General features: G+C 47.0%; 8 protein-coding genes across 8 annotated transcripts; 6 read left to right on the plus strand and 2 right to left on the minus strand.

Moving 5' to 3' along the window:
* Positions 1-37: 37 nt before the first annotated feature.
* On the plus strand, positions 38-3,554 carry N7462_010151 (tRNA (34-2'-O)-methyltransferase regulator RTT10; the record flags this gene model as incomplete). Its single annotated transcript, XM_057081865.1, has 2 exons — positions 38-2,725; positions 2,781-3,554. Coding segments are annotated over 2 exons (3,462 nt in total), but the record flags the coding sequence as incomplete, so codon positions are not given.
* A 56-nt stretch (positions 3,555-3,610) lies between these two features.
* On the minus strand, positions 3,611-4,417 carry N7462_010152 (uncharacterized protein; the record flags this gene model as incomplete). The annotated part of the gene is made up of 1 exon (XM_057081866.1): positions 3,611-4,417. One exon carries the CDS (start codon positions 4,415-4,417, stop codon positions 3,611-3,613), a length of 807 nt encoding a protein of 268 aa, XP_056928906.1.
* Positions 4,418-4,947: 530 nt separating this feature from the next.
* Positions 4,948-6,069, plus strand: N7462_010153 (SGNH/GDSL hydrolase family protein; the record flags this gene model as incomplete). The annotated part of the gene is made up of 5 exons (XM_057081867.1): positions 4,948-5,039; positions 5,101-5,183; positions 5,246-5,492; positions 5,554-5,809; positions 5,866-6,069. 5 exons carry the CDS (start codon positions 4,948-4,950, stop codon positions 6,067-6,069), a joined length of 882 nt encoding a protein of 293 aa, XP_056928907.1.
* A 990-nt stretch (positions 6,070-7,059) lies between these two features.
* Positions 7,060-8,428, plus strand: N7462_010154 (glycoside hydrolase family 5 protein; the record flags this gene model as incomplete). Its single annotated transcript, XM_057081868.1, has 6 exons — positions 7,060-7,156; positions 7,222-7,280; positions 7,335-7,508; positions 7,584-7,648; positions 7,718-7,815; positions 7,899-8,428. The coding sequence occupies 6 exons, from the start codon at positions 7,060-7,062 to the stop codon at positions 8,426-8,428; spliced, it is 1,023 nt and encodes a 340-aa protein (XP_056928908.1).
* A 453-nt stretch (positions 8,429-8,881) lies between these two features.
* N7462_010155 (serine/threonine protein kinase) lies at positions 8,882-9,241 on the plus strand (the record flags this gene model as incomplete). Its single annotated transcript, XM_057081869.1, has 2 exons — positions 8,882-8,953; positions 9,092-9,241. Coding segments are annotated over 2 exons (222 nt in total), but the record flags the coding sequence as incomplete, so codon positions are not given.
* A 266-nt stretch (positions 9,242-9,507) lies between these two features.
* Positions 9,508-9,864, plus strand: N7462_010156 (uncharacterized protein; the record flags this gene model as incomplete). Its single annotated transcript, XM_057081870.1, has 1 exon — positions 9,508-9,864. The coding sequence occupies one exon, from the start codon at positions 9,508-9,510 to the stop codon at positions 9,862-9,864; it is 357 nt and encodes a 118-aa protein (XP_056928910.1).
* A 1,423-nt stretch (positions 9,865-11,287) lies between these two features.
* On the minus strand, positions 11,288-11,560 carry N7462_010157 (uncharacterized protein; the record flags this gene model as incomplete). The annotated part of the gene is made up of 1 exon (XM_057081871.1): positions 11,288-11,560. One exon carries the CDS (start codon positions 11,558-11,560, stop codon positions 11,288-11,290), a length of 273 nt encoding a protein of 90 aa, XP_056928911.1.
* A 993-nt stretch (positions 11,561-12,553) lies between these two features.
* Positions 12,554-12,988, plus strand: N7462_010158 (uncharacterized protein; the record flags this gene model as incomplete). Its single annotated transcript, XM_057081872.1, has 1 exon — positions 12,554-12,988. The coding sequence occupies one exon, from the start codon at positions 12,554-12,556 to the stop codon at positions 12,986-12,988; it is 435 nt and encodes a 144-aa protein (XP_056928912.1).
* Between the last annotated feature and the right edge of the window lie 4,331 nt (positions 12,989-17,319).

The following is a 17,319-nucleotide window of genomic DNA, read 5'->3' on the forward strand; positions in this document are numbered from 1 at the left end:
CCCCCGCACATTAAAGTCATTCGCTGACACTCAAGCCCAGCATGTCGATGCTTGCTTGCCAATTACAGCGCTGAAGACATTTCAATGGCGTGAGAACATACTTGTCTTCCAGGGCCAAGGTCCTTTCTTTCGGGTTGTTGATGACCGTACTGGAGATGTTGCTGCTCAAGTTCGGGTCTTCAACCGGAGTAATGTGCATGGGTTTCTTGTGCTTCCTCATCAACTGCAAACAATTGAAAAGCCTGATCATGTGTCAGTTATAGCTTGGGGAGGGTGCTCATTACGATGCATCGATCTTCTCCTCAACCCGAGCCAGGAGGTTACTCTTCGTCGTTCTAGTGCGGAGCTCCAGGCTCCAGATTGGATCATGAGTGGCTGTGCAGCTGTTGAAACTCAACCGGATATAGCATACCTTGTCACGGCCAACAATGCAATCCTGAGAATGAGGCTTAAATACGGCACTTATGCAAATTATAATTCGACTATTCAAGTCCATCAGCTAGCAACGAGTGTAAAGTCTTCGTTGTTCTCCGCTGATCTCATTGCGCTCTCAGCGTCTCATGTGCTTGTTACTGCAGGGACTGTCTTTGGTGAAATCATAGTCTGGTCTTGCTTCTTGGGTGAAAGTGGGCTTTCTCAATCCAAGGCGGTCTCTTCTATTCATCACTTCTTCACTGGCCATGATGGATCGATTTTCGGAGTGCGCATTTCACCAAAAATTCCGGCTCTGAAGAATGGACAGCCTGGACGGATCCTTGCAAGCTGCAGTGATGACCGAAGCATCAGAATATGGGATATTTCGGACTGTGAGAACAAAACGTCAGCGGATCCTTCCCCTTATTCTTCTGATGGCTTCGAGCTCCGAAGCACCGGTTTTCGTGAAGCTTCTGCAGATGATATAGACGAGTCGTGTGTGGCCAAAGCATACGGACACGCAGCTCGTATTTGGAGCGTGATATTTCGCCCATTGAGATCAAACTCATCCTCTACCGTGGGTCTCGTGAGTCGCGGTGAGGACTGCACTTGTTTTCTATGGAATTTAAGCTGGGATTCATCGTCCGGCGCCACAAAATATCAACTTCATCAGACAGCCAAAATCACCAATCACATTGGAAAGCATATATGGTCTCTCGACCTCTATGGTAAAGGAGACGAGACATTCATCTATACAGGAGGAGCCGATGGAGCATTAAAATGCTTCTCTGTCAATGAAAACGCACCATTATCAGCAAAGGCAAAGAGTCCATCTGGCTCGAAGAAGAAGTCGGCAGATCCTGAAAGCTGCAAGATTTTTGCATTCACTGCTCCGGATTGTTTTATTGGCCAGTCACTGCGTAACGAGCTTGTCCTCGGATATGTGGGTATGGAGGAGAGTTTCAACGTGACATGGGAAACAATCTGCGATTCAGATACTCTTCATTCAGTATCAGTGATAACGGGAATTCCACAGAAAGGATTGGCATTGGTCTGCAGCACTGAAGGAATGGTGAGGCTGTACAACCACGGGAACAAATCAATAAGCAATCTCCTGCATTTGGGCTGTCGACCCCTTCGTCTAATTGTCCTTGACACCACTCCACGGTCTGAAAAATTCTCATTTTTGGCTTCATATTCTCCCGAGAACTCTTCAAGAGAGAACCAGGCTACACTGGTGACCGTTTCCGGTGGGGACAGCAATTTTCCGCGAGCCGACGCAACTGTGTTTAGTTTGCCACAGGCGCCATACCGCATTCATTCTGCATCATTGATGCATGATGGTCGATATTTGGTTATGGGGTCAAGGCTTGGCGGCGTGGCTGTTTTTGAAACGGCGGGCCTTGGATTGTCTTCCCAGCCTCTTTTTGACGATCGGCGTGTCCACGGTAATGATACTACGAGCCAGATGCGAACTATCTCCTCTACAGAAGAAGACGGCTCAACACGAGAGTACTTAATGACTTGTGGGCGTGATGGAAATTACTGCCTTCACGAACTGATTGTTGGCGAGGATGAAAATGCCGTTGTTTTTCTTCGAACAATACACCGGGTTTCTTCTGCCCTTGGGCCACATCTCGAAGGTGTATATATGGATGACAGTGGTGACCTTTTCGTCTATGGGTGCAGAGCCCAGAGCTTTGTTTTGCGAAATGAGACTAAGCAAACGGATGTTATATCTATTCCGTCTGCGGGTGCGCGAAGAGGCTGGGACTTCCAAGCCCCAACAAAAGACAAAGACGGATTGTTGCTTTGGAGAGATGGGAAAGAATTACACAGTCGTCGCATTCGGACTGATTTCAATCGAGCTCTCCACCCCGGGGGTCATGGGCGCGAAATCAAGACCATGGATACTTTAAACACCTTCCAAGGCCAAGGACCCATTTTTGTGACTGGGAGCGAAGACACTACTGTGCGCATATATCGGCCATTCAATATGTCAAGCACAAAGCCATGGGGCCATCTTGAATGTTTATGTGTTCTTGACGACCATACATCCGGAGTACAACAAGTGAGCTGGTCAAAAGATGGTCAATATATTTTCACTAGTGCCGCATTCGAAGAATTCTTTGTCTGGGGAGTACGCTGGATTCCAACATTTGGCATGGCGACTGTCCATCTAGCTTCTAGCCCGAAGGATGACGCCAGTTCGGATTTGCGCATAACCAGCTTCGATGTACTGGAAGTGGAGGAAGTTGATAATGGAAAGGCATTTCTCTTTTGCCTAGCATTTTCCAACTCAACAATCAAGGTGAGAATCTTTGGACAGTTACATAGGGTCAAATAACGCAGCTAACAGAACCTAGATATTCCACTTCTCGCCAAAAAGAGGATTTCGATTCACCCTTCTGGCTCGGGGCACCTATATGACAAATTGCTTGACTCAAGCCCACCTTTGGGTGAACTCATCGTCAGTCAGCCTTGTGACGGCCGCAACTGATGGACATATTACTTTTTGGGACTTGACCAGCACTTTGAAACCGTTTTACACTATTGGCTTCTCGGGTCTGAAATCCAAACATTCATTCGAGGGATTCGCTGTGTCTCCAGAGAGTATCACTTGTGAGAGCAGATATAGGCTTCATTCGAACAGCATTAAAGCAATGGAGCTGCTGCCCCTCGCTAATGATTCTGCCATCATTCTAGCTGGGAGTGACGATAACTCTATCTCGGTGTCTCTTTTGAACATAGCCTCCACAAGTTCTGATACGAGTGCTCATCTGAGTACAGTATCTATTCCAGATGCCCACACCGCAGGGGTGACAACTCTCAAAGCTCTTTGTGGGCAAACCAGTCCCGAAAGTGATGCTACCAGACTCAAGATTGTGACTTCCGGTAATGACCACCGTGTGAAGGTCTGGTCTGTGACCGTGGATTCTGCTGAAAATCAAGACACGAAAAACATCGATATTGAGCTCCTATTGGACCAATACAGTGCCGTAGCTGATATTTCGTCATTGGGCTTTTTGAAGGAATCAGGACCCCAAACAAGGACCGACTCAGGGGTTCCCCGCGATTTGTACGGCAAGTTGATACTCTCCGGTGTTGGTATAGAGATGCTGGATGTCGTCTTGCAATGAGACCGTGGTCTGGCCATGCAGGACTCTGGACCCAACGCCGATATCTTGCCTCGCCCCTAATCAGCGGACTGGAAAGCCCACACATATCTGCCAATATTTTCCATGTCGCTCTCGGTAAAAACCAAATCAGCCTCTGTGCCTCTTTTCTCGCAAAGAAAAACATCGCGAAACGGGATCTTAAGCCGCCCGTTGACCTTTGGACAGTTTGGCGCTGGATTGCGGACAATCTCGATCTTTTGAACAGGGCGCGGACGATTTAAGCGATCGAATTTCCATTTCTCGATACTAATTCGGCCTCGAGCATGTATGGTGATTGTGAGGGCTATTTTGACATCGCCGTGAGATTCGTTAAGCCAGAATTCCATATCCTGGATGAGTTTCCCTCGTGGTTCAGAGTACGCTACCTCACCAACTAAAGTTGGCCATTTGGTAGATCTCCCTCCTGGTGGATCTCTTGGTGTCCAGAAAATGTCTGGTCGTTTATTTCTTGTCGATCCCCGGACACTCGCTGTACTTGTAGGCACTAGAAGTGTATCAACCGCTCTTTGGGCCCACGCAAGAATAATAGGGTCAAAGATACTAGCAACGATTGCATGTGGTCGAGATTCCATTTTCAACAGAGTGGCTTGAGATGTGTAGTCGTAAAGGTCCCATGATAGCGTCAGGAGCCTCTCTCCGGAATTGACAAAACACTCTTGGAAGTCACGTTCCTCGATATAAATTATAATGTAGGGGTTGCATGATCTTGTGTATTCCTCACGCTCAAATCGGTCGAGCTCTTGCTCCACAATATCGAGGCATTGCTGAATACTCTCGTACCCGTATCTTGGTGTTGTAGAAGGAAGGACATCTTGAAAAGACATAGTTTTGATGAAGCTGGTGTAATTACCCTCTACGGTAGGTATGTAGAGGCTATATTTGGTGAGACGGCTGTCAAAATCATCGCGTCAACTTGACGACGTAAAAGTAGATGAGAAATCCTATTTCTTTGATGGTATTTGGTGACCTAAATATCATCTTGATTTCTTACAACCGATGACTTCATTCCAACGTATACCACTATGGCTGAGCAAAGCAAAATTAAAAACAGCCCGATCGGAGGATGAATGGGTCGATTATTTAAACCCCTTTTCCGGAATTTTTGATGAGCTACGTAAAAAGTCAGTCTGTTCTACGAAATCCCGTGCAGATTAAATTATGCAAGAAGGGGTCCTCAATCCACACTGAAGCGGCAACATCCCCATTCGGAAAGGTCTCCGTTACGAACTGGGCTATACAAGAAACATGTATACATGCAACTCATAAAGTGGCTGGCAAAGTTGTTATATTTAAAGAGAGGCTTTGATCGCGACGATCAGATTGCATCACTCAAATTCTTCGAGGTCAATTCAATATGAGATATTTGCTTCCTGTGCTTGCTGGTGCTGCGGCAGCGGCTGCGGTGCCTTTGGCGCATCGGGCCTCAACAACATATTTCTTCACCTTGTGAGCGAAGGCTTTGTCTACAGAGAGAGGAGATCTGTGGATATGGTATTGACTATTACAGTGGTGATTCATATACTATGACCAGTTTCAATGATCAAGGCACACAACCATCGGCTTCGAATCCAATGGGCAACCCCACCTTGGGTAAGCAAGCTTCCTTTTGGAATATCCCTTCAGTAGGTAGACATTTAACAATAGACATTTAGGAACTGGAGCAACAGGAGGTGGTATCAATTGGGTCGGGTATTTGACAACTGTGGACAATGCCTCTCTAGTCCTCAGTTACAATTTGGCCGTTGGCGGCGCGACTATTGACAACTCCATCATCAACGCTGGTGTTGAGGACATGACCACCCAAGTGGCTGACTTTCAAGGAACATACAGCAAAAAGCCATCCAGTGCGCCATGGACCTCTAGTGATGGCGTTTTTGGATTCTGGATCGGAATCAACGAGTATATGACATCAATGCCTTACTTTCATGCTTTGAGCTGACTTGCTAACCACTTTGCGCAGTGTGGGCTGGGACTTTTCGAGCACTAATGCCAGTGTTATCGTTCCGGAGTTGATGGCTCAGTACAAGTCGCTCATTGAGGAAATTTACTCCGATGGGGGACGCAAATTCCTGTTCCTCAATGTTCCCTCTGTCAGTCGGAGTCCATATATCCTCGATCAGGGAGAAAGTGTATCCGAGCTGCATGCGGCGTGGACTACTGTCTTCAACAATGGACTCAGCGCCATGATTAAGGATTTCAAGACCAACCATAAAGATGTGCGTCTACTGAGCTAGATACATTATCTAACACAGAAGCTGACTTTTCATTGTAGGTGGTAACAGTTCTCTATGATTCCTGGACGTTCATGACCGGAATTCTGGATAATCCCACCGCGTACGGATACCCGGATGCAACTTGCATCGATGACGACGGAGAAAGCTGCGTTTGGTGGAATAATTACCATCCGGGACAGAAGTATCACAGGTTGCAAGCGGCTGATATGAAGAAGTACCTTCAACCTCTGGGTGGATGGTAGTTTGATTGACCAATTTCGAAAACGGTTGTACAGACTTCTAGGACAAGTAACGAATTCATATCTTGTTTTAGTGCTTCACCTATACAGATACATAATCTTTATTGAGAAAAATGATCGCTGACTTGGTCTGGGATAAATCATTCCAGGCTATGGTGGGTCCTGTTTCAAGTATGCCGTCGACCCGCGTCTCTTTGTAGTACCTGACACGTCCTAGACTTCGGCTTGAAGTGATTCCATATTCTGAATATCATTCATAAAATCTGATTAAAAAATCTGATATTTTGATCCACACCCAACTTTCTGAAGCCTGCTACGTAGTTTTCCAAATTCCCACCTGATATTGTCATTGAATGTACCGGTGCCCACTCTCCAAGTGTCGATCGATTCCTGAAGCGCCACGGGGTACCCCGGACTTCCTTTCAACCGATTAGAGTACATGCTGCAGAATTCAAGCCACCGGTGCCTGAAGAAAGCTTGGGTGGGGTTTCGCGGGGAAGCCGATCACACGTATACGAAGTGCAACCGTTGCCTGTTATTGGCCTGGAGAATACACATCCGAGTTGGTGCCGTTTCATAACCGGACCTGGCCAAGAACGGAACCTACTTCTCCCATAATAATTTAACCCCTTGACCCCGCAACGAGCCTTGAAATAAGGACAAATTCTCCGTACGCTCCTCCTCTCACTACTACCTAAGGTCCTGTCCTGGATCAAGGATCGACAGCGCGAAGAGCCGTTCAGCGACCTCTGACATCTCCTACTCCGTGTCATTTTTCGACTCCGTCTTTGTTTTGGGTACTCGGTAGAACCAATTGCTGGATCATGCGTCACTAGATGACTAGATAGAATGAGTAACGGGAAAATGTCAGGACTGCTGGGGACTGCTATAAAGATACCCTACGCCCCGAATCAGGGAGCTAATATATCGTTGTTCTCCGCCCTCAATTGAATTATCTTGGACTGTCACTTCTTTGATCCTGCGATATTAGATATGAGACTCAGTGATCTTTTCTTTTTGGCTGCTGCGGCCGGCTCTGCAGTGGCTGCACCTGCCAAGAAGATATCAAAGAGAGCCTCTGCTTTTGAATGTTCGTATATGGGCAGAATTGCTAGATATGGAGAGAGAAAAATCTAACCTATTGATCAACTCTAGGGTTTGGTGCAAATGAGTCTGGCGCCGAGTTCGGCAATGCTAATATTCCGGGTGTTTATGTGAGATGATGACTGCTGCCGCCTGATCACTTGCTGTCACACAATGGGTATAAGCTCATTCGATCACCCTGGCAGGGAACCGATTACATCTTCCCCGATACTAGCACGATTCAAACCCTGATTGACCAGGGTATGAATATATTCCGGGTCACGTTTCTGATGGAGCGTCTTGTTCCGGATAGCCTGTCGGGCTCATTCGACAGCAACTACTTGAACAACCTGACAACAGTGAGTTGTGTCTCGGGGCTGAAAGCTGTGACGAATGATGATACCGAGACTTATGAATCCAAAAAATATTACTAGGTGGTTAACTATATCACTGGAGCCGGGGCGCATGCTGTGATCGATCCCCACAACTTTGGCAGATAGTAGGTCGACCACATGGCCCGTTTAGCTGCAGTTTGCAATTTAGCTTGGATTAACCACCTGGTCCGTAGCAATGGTGAAATCATCTCCAGCACTTCGGACTTCCAAACCTTTTGGGAGAATGTCGCAGGACAGTTCAAGTCGAACGACTTGGTCATCTTCGACACGAGTAAGTATATAACCAGGCCTGGATTCTTCTTGCAATGTGCATTGATCCTCTCACTGGGGTGTGACTGACGCTCCCATTCCCAGACAACGAATATCATGACATGGACCAGACCCTCGTCCTGGACCTGAACCAAGCCGCGATCGACGGGATCCGCGCCGGGGGGGCAACCTCGCAATACATTTTCGTCGAGGGCAACTCGTACTCAGGGGCGTGGACGTGGACAGACGTGAATGACAACTTGAAGGATCTGACAGACCCGCAAGACAAGATCATCTATGAGATGCATCAGTATCTGGACTCGGACGGATCCGGGACCAGCGAGACATGCGTGTCGACGACGATAGGGGAGGAGCGCGTGACGAGCGCGACCCAGTGGCTCAAGGATAATGGAAAAGTGGGCATCTTGGGGGAGTTTGCGGGCGGCGTCAATGATGATTGCAAGACGGCCATCACAGGGATGCTGGACTATCTGGCGGATAACACCGATGTGTGGAAGGGCGCAATGTGGTGGGCGGCTGGGCCATGGTGGGGCACGTATATCTTCAGCCTGGAGCCCCCAAGCGGGACGGCATATACGGGCATGATGTCCACGTTGGAGCCGTACTTTGCGTAAGGCTTTTTATTGGTCATGGGTAATCATTTGGCAGGTGGCAGTCGTCAGTTCACGCTGTAAATATGAGTTTGTGTTGGGAGTGGAAGGGTTGCTGTTGGGGAGTACAAATGACAATGTACAGTTTTGAGAGTGTCTGCGGATCCTGGTGCATCTCTTCCTACTATAGATTACCAAGACCTTATAGGAAGAACCATAACAGAGGTTTAAAAAGAGTAACTTATTTGATTAAGATTATTAAGCGCCTTTATGAATGCCAACCTTTTATTTTACGCAAAGGATGAGCTTTGTTGGGGGCCCATCGGGGGCCCGACGTGGGCCCTGATGTCTACTTCTACTTATTAGACCCTGCTGATTTTCAGGATCTCTCTATATCGACCTAGCTGCCTACATACCACCTTGAAGTACCCGTTCCATTTTCGCTAGGTAGGAATTTCTTCATAAAGTGAGCAACAGAGCCCTGGAAAGAAGGGATCAAGGGAGAAACCAAGTCGGTCGATTCCCGCAAGAGACTACTCGCTGGCGAAGGTAGGATATGGTCACGTGGTGCACCTGGCTTGTTTCAAGTTTCTCCCTTTCTCCTCCTCGTTCCTCCTATGTTCCTTTGTTTTTGTTCTCCTTGATATGAATGTTCAACGCGAATTTCCTGGTGTACACTGGGTCTAGGGAGGAGGCATCTCCTTTGTGTACGAGGTCCACCCTCTCATCGTGGTCAAGGTTCCTAAGTCCGGCCAGGAAGAGAAGGAGCAATTTCACAAAGAACTCAAGATCTATGAGATTCTATCCCGGAATTCGCCCTGTCCCTCTCTAGTGTAGTGTTTTTACTTTACTACAGACGGAATATTCCTTGAGTATATGAGAGGTGCGATCCCTAGGGGTATGCAAACAATAACTAATTGCCTTTCTAGATATATCCCTTGCTTATAGGAGACAATTCAATCTTACTCGGGACCACCAAACTTATGTGGTTACTAAAGTAGGAGACCTAGAGCCCTTAGCACTGCGAAAGTTGTGTTAGTAGACACTTAATCGCTGTACTTAATATTTGCTTCTAAGGAACTAACTTCTTAATATACGTAGGGATGCATAATCTTGCTCAAGGGGTTGCTTTCCTTGAATCGCTTAACCTCGCCTATAGTGACCTACGACCTGAAAATATTCTACTTGATCGTAACCGAGTGAAGATATCCGATTTTGATTTTACGGCCGAAGTCGGAACATATTTCGAAGCTTGCTATTGCCCGTACGGAAGACTGCTTAACAGTAACGAGACAGACCAAGGAATACTAGGAACTACCGGTTTCCTAGGTCCTCGGACGGAGCAGTTCGCCCTCGGTTCGTTGTTCTACTTGATCAACTACGGCTTTGAGGTTTATAACGATCAATATCTTGTGGACGATCCTTACGAGCATAGACCTAAGGTCTTAGACTTGCTATAGAATATAGACTTTCCAAAGCTCAATAGCGACCCGCTTATTGACGATATTATCGACAAATGCTAGCACAATCAGTATTGCACAGTTGCGGATTTAGCTACGCACACAGAGACCTTGCTTAAGGAACCGCGGAGCAAAGCACCGAACCACGAAGCAGCTTCTATACTGCGTTGGTCGGGATACAGCCCCGGGGCCTAACAGCGGAGCAACGGAGAGGTAACTAATAGTGAGGACTTTTACAACGTGGATCCGATCCACTCTAACGAGTACTTATCTTCGAAACAGCAATTCTGCCAAGATTTGGAGAAGCGTGGACTTCTTCGCTTACTTACGTCGGGTACGCCCACGGAGCTTGGATTCAGTATAGAGCACAGGCATGTGTCACCAACTACTCCGATGGACTGAGGCCGAGACTACCGTCGAAGGAGGTTGAAGATTTCGCATATGCCCAAGCTCTAGAGATTCAAGTTTGGTGATTATTTCTAGTTTGGTGATGTGTCCCAGTCTAGTTGTCTTGGCCGGAATAGCCTGTTGCCTAGGTCTCTGAAACATTCCTGGGATGTTCCAGTTTGGTGGTCTCGTTTATCTGGTCAGCTTCACTTGTAGCCAACCAAGTCGCCAGCAAATTAGCATTGAGTCCTCTTTTGGGGAATCTTAAAAAGGCCACAAAGAATGATTTTTGGGGTTTGACCTAGTTTACCCTTTTCTGCCTCACGGGTTGTCGATGAGAGTTCTTGTCGGGGTGGTATAAAGATTCATTCCAATAAGCCAAACCAGCGTCGAGCAAGTCCCAGCGGAAGCGAAGACCGTCGGGACTCGGGGTGCTCCAATTCCCCACCAGGAATGGAGAGCCAGTGGAGACTTGACGAAACTTTGGATAAACTTGGAATATAAGTATGTGTTTGCTGTGGACGTAGAACCAGCGACCAGAGATCTTGACGGGAAACCATTCGTGTATCACGGAGTGATTAGGTTGTTTCTACCCAGGAGCTGATAAGTCTTCTTGGTTTAGAAAGTGTCCTGGACCTTTATGCCACCGGCTTAGCCTGCAAGACTCCACTCGACTACGTGAAAGAACTCGCTCATCGGAAATTACAAGGAGAGGTGTGTGATGATTAAAGATGGTCATAGTCTTTTAAAAATCTGAATGCAACAATTTGATCGTGAGCCAACAGCTAAGCTAAGGAATTTCTAGAGACGCTTCGAAGTGATGGTCGTTTGTGGACTTTCCCATGATTGCCGATTATCTCGGAATTGTAACTTATAACGGATGCAAATGGATTTGGTTCATATTTTCTTCCCATGTCTCTGTCGTTGATGAAAGAAGATCACTACATTTTTTTATTTACTTGTGTTTCATGCGACGAATATGAGATCCGTTGAATTTTCGGCACTTCAGTTTGGTAGAATAGTGCACCTGAAATGATCACGAATTGCGGTCGGGGAAGTGAGCCGTGATCTCCTGCCAAGACAACTTCTTCCCATACTTCAGCTTTATCAGCAGGCAGTTCTCGAGGGTCGAAAATCGTTGGCGCTTCCGCTTTTTGCAGCTTGATAGCTCCGAGGTCTTGCTGGAAATTTTGGAATCACAAGGAGCAGACTGGTTCTGTATAGGCGCATAAGATGTCGAGCGGGCGTCGACAGGTATAAACGTGAAGTAGAACGTGGTGTCCGACCGCTGACCCTCGATAGTGAGCATGGCTCGTAGGCTTATAAGGGTCTGTCACTTGTGGAATGTTGGCTGTGATGAACGGTGCATTTAAAGCGCTGCTTCATTCTACCGTCAAGCATTTCGTATCGTAGTCGGGTTCTGAGGCGTATAAATTCTCACTCCTACACCGCCCTTTAGACCACGGCCGCTTTCTACCCCCCACTTCGGTCTGCTAGCCAACAGTAACATTTAAAGTAATAGTTCTGTGAGGGCTGTCCAAGCCTCGTGGGAAGAATCCAACCCAATTTACCGTTTTCAACAAGCAGCGCTTAGCACAGCATCCTCCCTGCGAGGGCGAGATGCCCCCAGGGGCACACCTTGAACGAGATCCCACTCGACGTTTTTGAAATAGCGTTTGTTTTCAGCCCTGAAGAATCACGGTCGTTGAGACACCGAATTATAATTTATCGCATAAATTATGGTGTTCTGGAGTGCACGGCTCGTTCGTGTGCTTGGTTCGCTTGATACGTTACGTTATTGCTCTTCCTAAACTCGACTTTGTTGGTCCTTAGTAGAGGCGTGTTATAGTTCTAGGTTTATTCTACCTTCGCCCCCACCCTTCTATTCTTGCCTTCCGCCTTGCCCTCTTGAGTAATTGTTATGTCGAAATAGGGCCTTTCCTCTTTGGATAATTACTATGCTGAAATAGGAAATCCCGTGTATTACTAGCTGCCACTAGATTTCGTATGACCCTATACTATCAGATATCGAGGATGGAACCTCATAGATCTTCTCGATCACCATCACGCAATAATCCCTAAGGAACGAGCTGACCAGATACGTTCTTTGATATGCAATACGCAAATTTTTGATTGTATCATATCCTGACCAGCTTGGCACCAAAGAATGCCATATGAGAACGAGCCGCAGTGGCTGAGTTGCAACTCAACAATAAGTGCTCCATGGATGCATGCTCGAGCAGTGGAGATATTGCTACCCTTTTTGTTGCCCAAGAGAAGGCCGGAGCAAGAAACTGAAGGCATGCCTAGCGTTATCGGTATTCCAGGACAATCCCGAAGGATTCTGGATATAGGCAGCGGTAGTGGCTTACTAGTACATCTGTTCGCCGAGATCGCTGGAGAAGCAAGTTTGGTTATCGGTGTCGAGCATGTCGATGGGCTTAGAGATCTCGGCGAAGCTAACATGAGAAAATCAGCTTGTGGTTCATCGTTGCTCGATACAGGTCGTGTTGAGTTTCACTGCAGCGATGGACGACAAGGTTGGCCAGAATCGGGTACTGCAAACAAGACAGATGGCGAGGAAGGGAAATGGGATGTTGTTCACGTTGGTGCCGCGGCATTCAAGTTTCATGATGTGCTGGCTCAGCAGCTCAGGAGCCCCGGCCGTCTTTTTATCCCTATTGCTGAAGATCAGGATGACTGGCAATCAGGTCAAACAAAGTCTTTGGGTTGTTGACAAGGACAATAAAGGAAATATCAGCAAGAGAAAATATGGAAAGGTGAATTTTGTTTGGCTTATGGATGCTGAGGAATACCCTCAGAGTTTCTGTAATTGTTCTTGTACACATGAATGAATTGAACCCTGCCAAGCTAGCAAGAGATGCCTACGACGAGAATAGAATTTGTAGCGCTGAAATATGAGCCACAAGGCAGGCTAGTAAATTGAGAGGGGCAGAGGGGGTAGTGACCACCAATTGAGCCCTGCTGTTGAATGCTTTTGCTCTGCTAGTTAATTTCGATGCTCTTTCTTCCCATTTGAATTCCAAATCTCGTCACTAATAGTAACTTGCAGTTAATTCAAGCCATGTCGGACCCACTGACAGACCCACTGGCAGAGTCCAGTGGATCCCGAATCTATATGTCGCGGAGTCAGCGTCACGGCGTCACGGCCCCGTTTCAGAAGTTCTCGAAGTTGACTTGACTCCAGTCAATGTCCGGGTGTTGGCCTTCTACCCTCAAACCTTCGATTCTGTCCGTATCCAGGGAATACATGAGGGGAGACTTGGGAGAGAACATATTCTCGGAATAGAATCTTCTGGCTTTTAGGAATTCCTCAGCACACAGCTGGTTCAGTGTAAATGTCGAGGAGGAGCCATTGAATACCACGAAGACCCACCTCTTTCTCTATGCGTCCCGCTATCACAGGAAAACTCGATTCTCTGCATTTTTGTATAGAATGCAATATGGTAGGATACTGTATTAGGATTAACACAGAAATCATCTTACACGGCTCCATGACTTTCTGTTCCCTCCCGATTCATCGTTTTTATTCCGTTCTTGCTCCTTTTTCATGTTCCGCTTTAAATATTACTGTTTATGATAGTCTCGCCATGGCATTCCGAACTTATGTGATAGGCTTTAATTATCCTGGGGTTTTTGGTCCATTTTCGTAAGGTGATTGACGTGATTACCCTGTTCCTCTTGTGGGAGTCCCTTCTCTCATGGGAGCCTACGCCAGGGAGATCCAAGGTGCCTTGCATTGTCAGCGCCCGGTTACCGAGCGCCGTCTACACTTGCCTCATTTCCCGGCGAAGTCTCCCGGATCCGGGAGTTGGAAGCATCCAGGCGTTTACGGTACATTCGAAGGGGAAGAAGAGGACTGGCTAGAAGAATGTGCATTAGATCATGGCGTTTTAGCACGCACAAGCACGTTAAAATCATGGGACGGAGTTTCGCTAGCATTAAGGAAGCCAAGTCATAGCGAGGTACTGTACGTGTCCTGGAGCACGGTGTCACCGGAGGGAAGGTTGACAGGCGCCACTGAAAGGGCCATGGGAGAACGCTGTTTCGCTTGTTCAGACGCCGTGGGTGAAAGACTTCTCTCATTCGATTATGTTGGAGGCAGACAGGAAGACAGGGGCGGTTGAACCTCACGAGGCAAATTTGCGGCAGCCTTCGGGTTACAAAATGTCGTGGTCGGTGGAGTGGACTGGGCCAGGGGGGACCGTCGGCTCTCTGTGATTGTGGATGGTCCTGGACAGGGCTGCGCTCACAGAGTTTTTGTGACGAGGGCTTAGGCGAAGTAGCTGTTGCGGTATCATCCATCACATTGTGATCCGGCGAATCAAATCGTCGAAGGGAATTTTGAGCGAAGTCAAACCCGGGGCGTACTCGAACCCGGTCCTCAAGCGAGCCGTACAGCATGTTCCTGACAGACTACCATATTGTCCGTCTTATTATCGCAATTCTCCTCTTGTAACCCTTTCAGGTATCCTTTCTCTTTGGTGTCACTACTCGGTTCTACATAGTCAAGGGATAGTGTTAACTGCCGACATTGATCATAGCAGCCTCACGAACAAGAGATACCCTTTCTTTTTGATCTATGTCTGCTTCAATTGAATTTAGATCAAAAAGACAAATTATCAGACCAATGATTGTATCTAGCTTTAGCGGACCAGGGCGGTATTAATAGATATCGCGAGTACAATTGAATATACGCTCAACTCCTACTCGATTCGCAAGAGTCAAGATAATACCCTATCCCAATCTTGCAAATATTAGAAATTTATAATTATATTCTCTCTAGGAAATACGTGGATTCACCTTAGTGAGCCCTGTAGTTTCTATCCTTAAATCAATAAATATTAGTATAGTCCCTTGATAAGCGAGAGAGGTAAAATAAAGATAATGCCTTTTTTTCAAGTGCTTCAAGTGCTTATAATAGGGTGCGTAGATTACTTAGTCTAGAGATATCAAGGCTTTGCTTGCTTGACCACCCTGACTCGGCTTTATTATTCTAAGGGCTACCTTGAATTTTCTACGAAGTTTTTATAGACCAAGCTGAATTATATAAGCGATGTAGGGTAACTAGTTACTCAAAAGATTGATATCCTAGATTAAAGAAGGGACTATTGTGGTTTGGACATTAGGTGGAAGTTGGATCCCACCTTTACAAGCTCATACAGTATCCTACCAGATTGACAATAGATACTACTAGATAAAGGATGCAAATGTGACGCAATACAGATATCTCATTTATTGTCATCACTCATTGAATGTCATGTTAATTACATATCTCATGATATAGAAGGAAACCCCCTAACTTTCGAAATGAATCTCTCCAAGATTCAGTTATTAAATAATATACCATCTTTCTTACTCCTTGATTCATGACGATTCAATATTGATATTTATTCTCTCCTTACTTAATCAACAGGTGGCTACCCTGCAAGTACTACTCTAACAGCATAATAGGTGATGTTTCCTGGCTATTACTATGTAGCGAGGTTTGAACTGACAAGGAGCAAAATCTTTGGTTTTGTATATAGTTGTATAGAAAATGTGCGGTTTTCGCTACAGTTTGATGTTAATAATTAACACTCGCAGATGCTCCTCCTAGAGGGGTATCTGACTGGCGTATCTCAAGCCAGGCTAAAGGTCCGGCTCTGTGGCTTGTGTCTGGTGTGTATGCCCAACGGCCAACTCGCGGGATAGGAAAATGGATCTAGCGGTAATGTACATATCGGTACCCATATACCGATTATAGGAAGACACACACCTATGCATCAGATTGGCACATATACAGCCACCGATGTACTAGGCAGCTATATTGTTTGGGAATGTGAAGTGATTGCTGTCCCACCTCTCACAACGAGGTTCGTCGGTGACTTCCGGAGAGATAGTATGAAGTGGAGCAAGGAGTGGGACGGTTGAATATAGAAGCACACTCGCCATCTAATCTCTCCGCTCTGGAGAAGTTTATTTGAAAAGATAAAGATAGAAACCTCCAGGAAAGAGAGGGGCAGGATCAACGTCAGTGGAGTGGATGTTGGGGAGTGAAGAATGGAGACTGCCTAGTTGCGATCAACCGACCGTTGCGTAGAATCTAGCCAGCTCCCGGGTCGATCTCATATTGTATGCGGCAAGCCCTCCAAGTTAGACGGTAGGAATAGTAGGAATAGTGCAGCTTGCCGGTGAGCCGGTCAACGGCATCTCTGCCAAGCGCGAAACGAGGGAGCCTGGTGCGAGGTATGCGCAGAATAGGTAAGGATTGGTATAGGTCAGATGCAAGCTTACGCATGGATCCAGGGCTGTGAAGGGACGAAGGGCGGACAAGAAACGACAAATAAAAAGTGAAAAAAAAAAAAAAAATCGGCCGGAGCTCCACAGGGCTGGGAGGCAGCCCAAAAAGAAGAGAGGAAAGATGACGAGGCTTGCGGCAGGGTTTGACCCCGATTGGGCCAGCGGGCTGGGCGATCCTGTGCGCGACCACGGAAGGGGGGGGGGGGGGGGGAAGCCGAGTTTTGGGTCAGGGGTGAATCCGGATCCTTCTCATGATGTGGTAGAGGGATGCCATCACGATTACTGGATTGATCTCCTGGGGGATCGTCTGATCATCTTGGTCTCACCATTCCGTCGAGAAAGGCATTCTGTGTGATAGATTAAGGGCCCGATCCATCTCAATCAACTTGAATCATTGCATCATACGTAATCAATTTTGATGACGCGGTGGTCCTGGCAACCCAGCCCGCCCATTCGGGTTTAGCGCGTACACGAATAGAAACAAACGTGGCGTGGGCGAAAGTGGGTCCTTGTTGTGGCGATTCGCCGTCGCTGATTGGTCTCGGCAGGGGCGCCTGCGCCTCGCAGCCCCGTTCAGAGTCAACTTTTCACTGTAAGTTTCGCCAGTTTCGTTCATTTCGCAACTTTTATTGCCGGAGGCTGGGGTACGTTGGAGGCTGTACAAAATCCCGCCGACCAGCTGAGAAACTGCCGATCATCCCAAGATAAAAAAGATAAAACCAACACGTCGCCCTTGGTCCAACCACTTCTCTTTCGTAATCATCC

Source organism: Penicillium macrosclerotiorum (assembly GCF_028827735.1).
Source record: "Penicillium macrosclerotiorum strain IBT 26536 chromosome Unknown utg000010l_segment0_segment0, whole genome shotgun sequence".
Taxonomy (NCBI): Eukaryota; Fungi; Ascomycota; class Eurotiomycetes; order Eurotiales; family Aspergillaceae; genus Penicillium; species Penicillium macrosclerotiorum.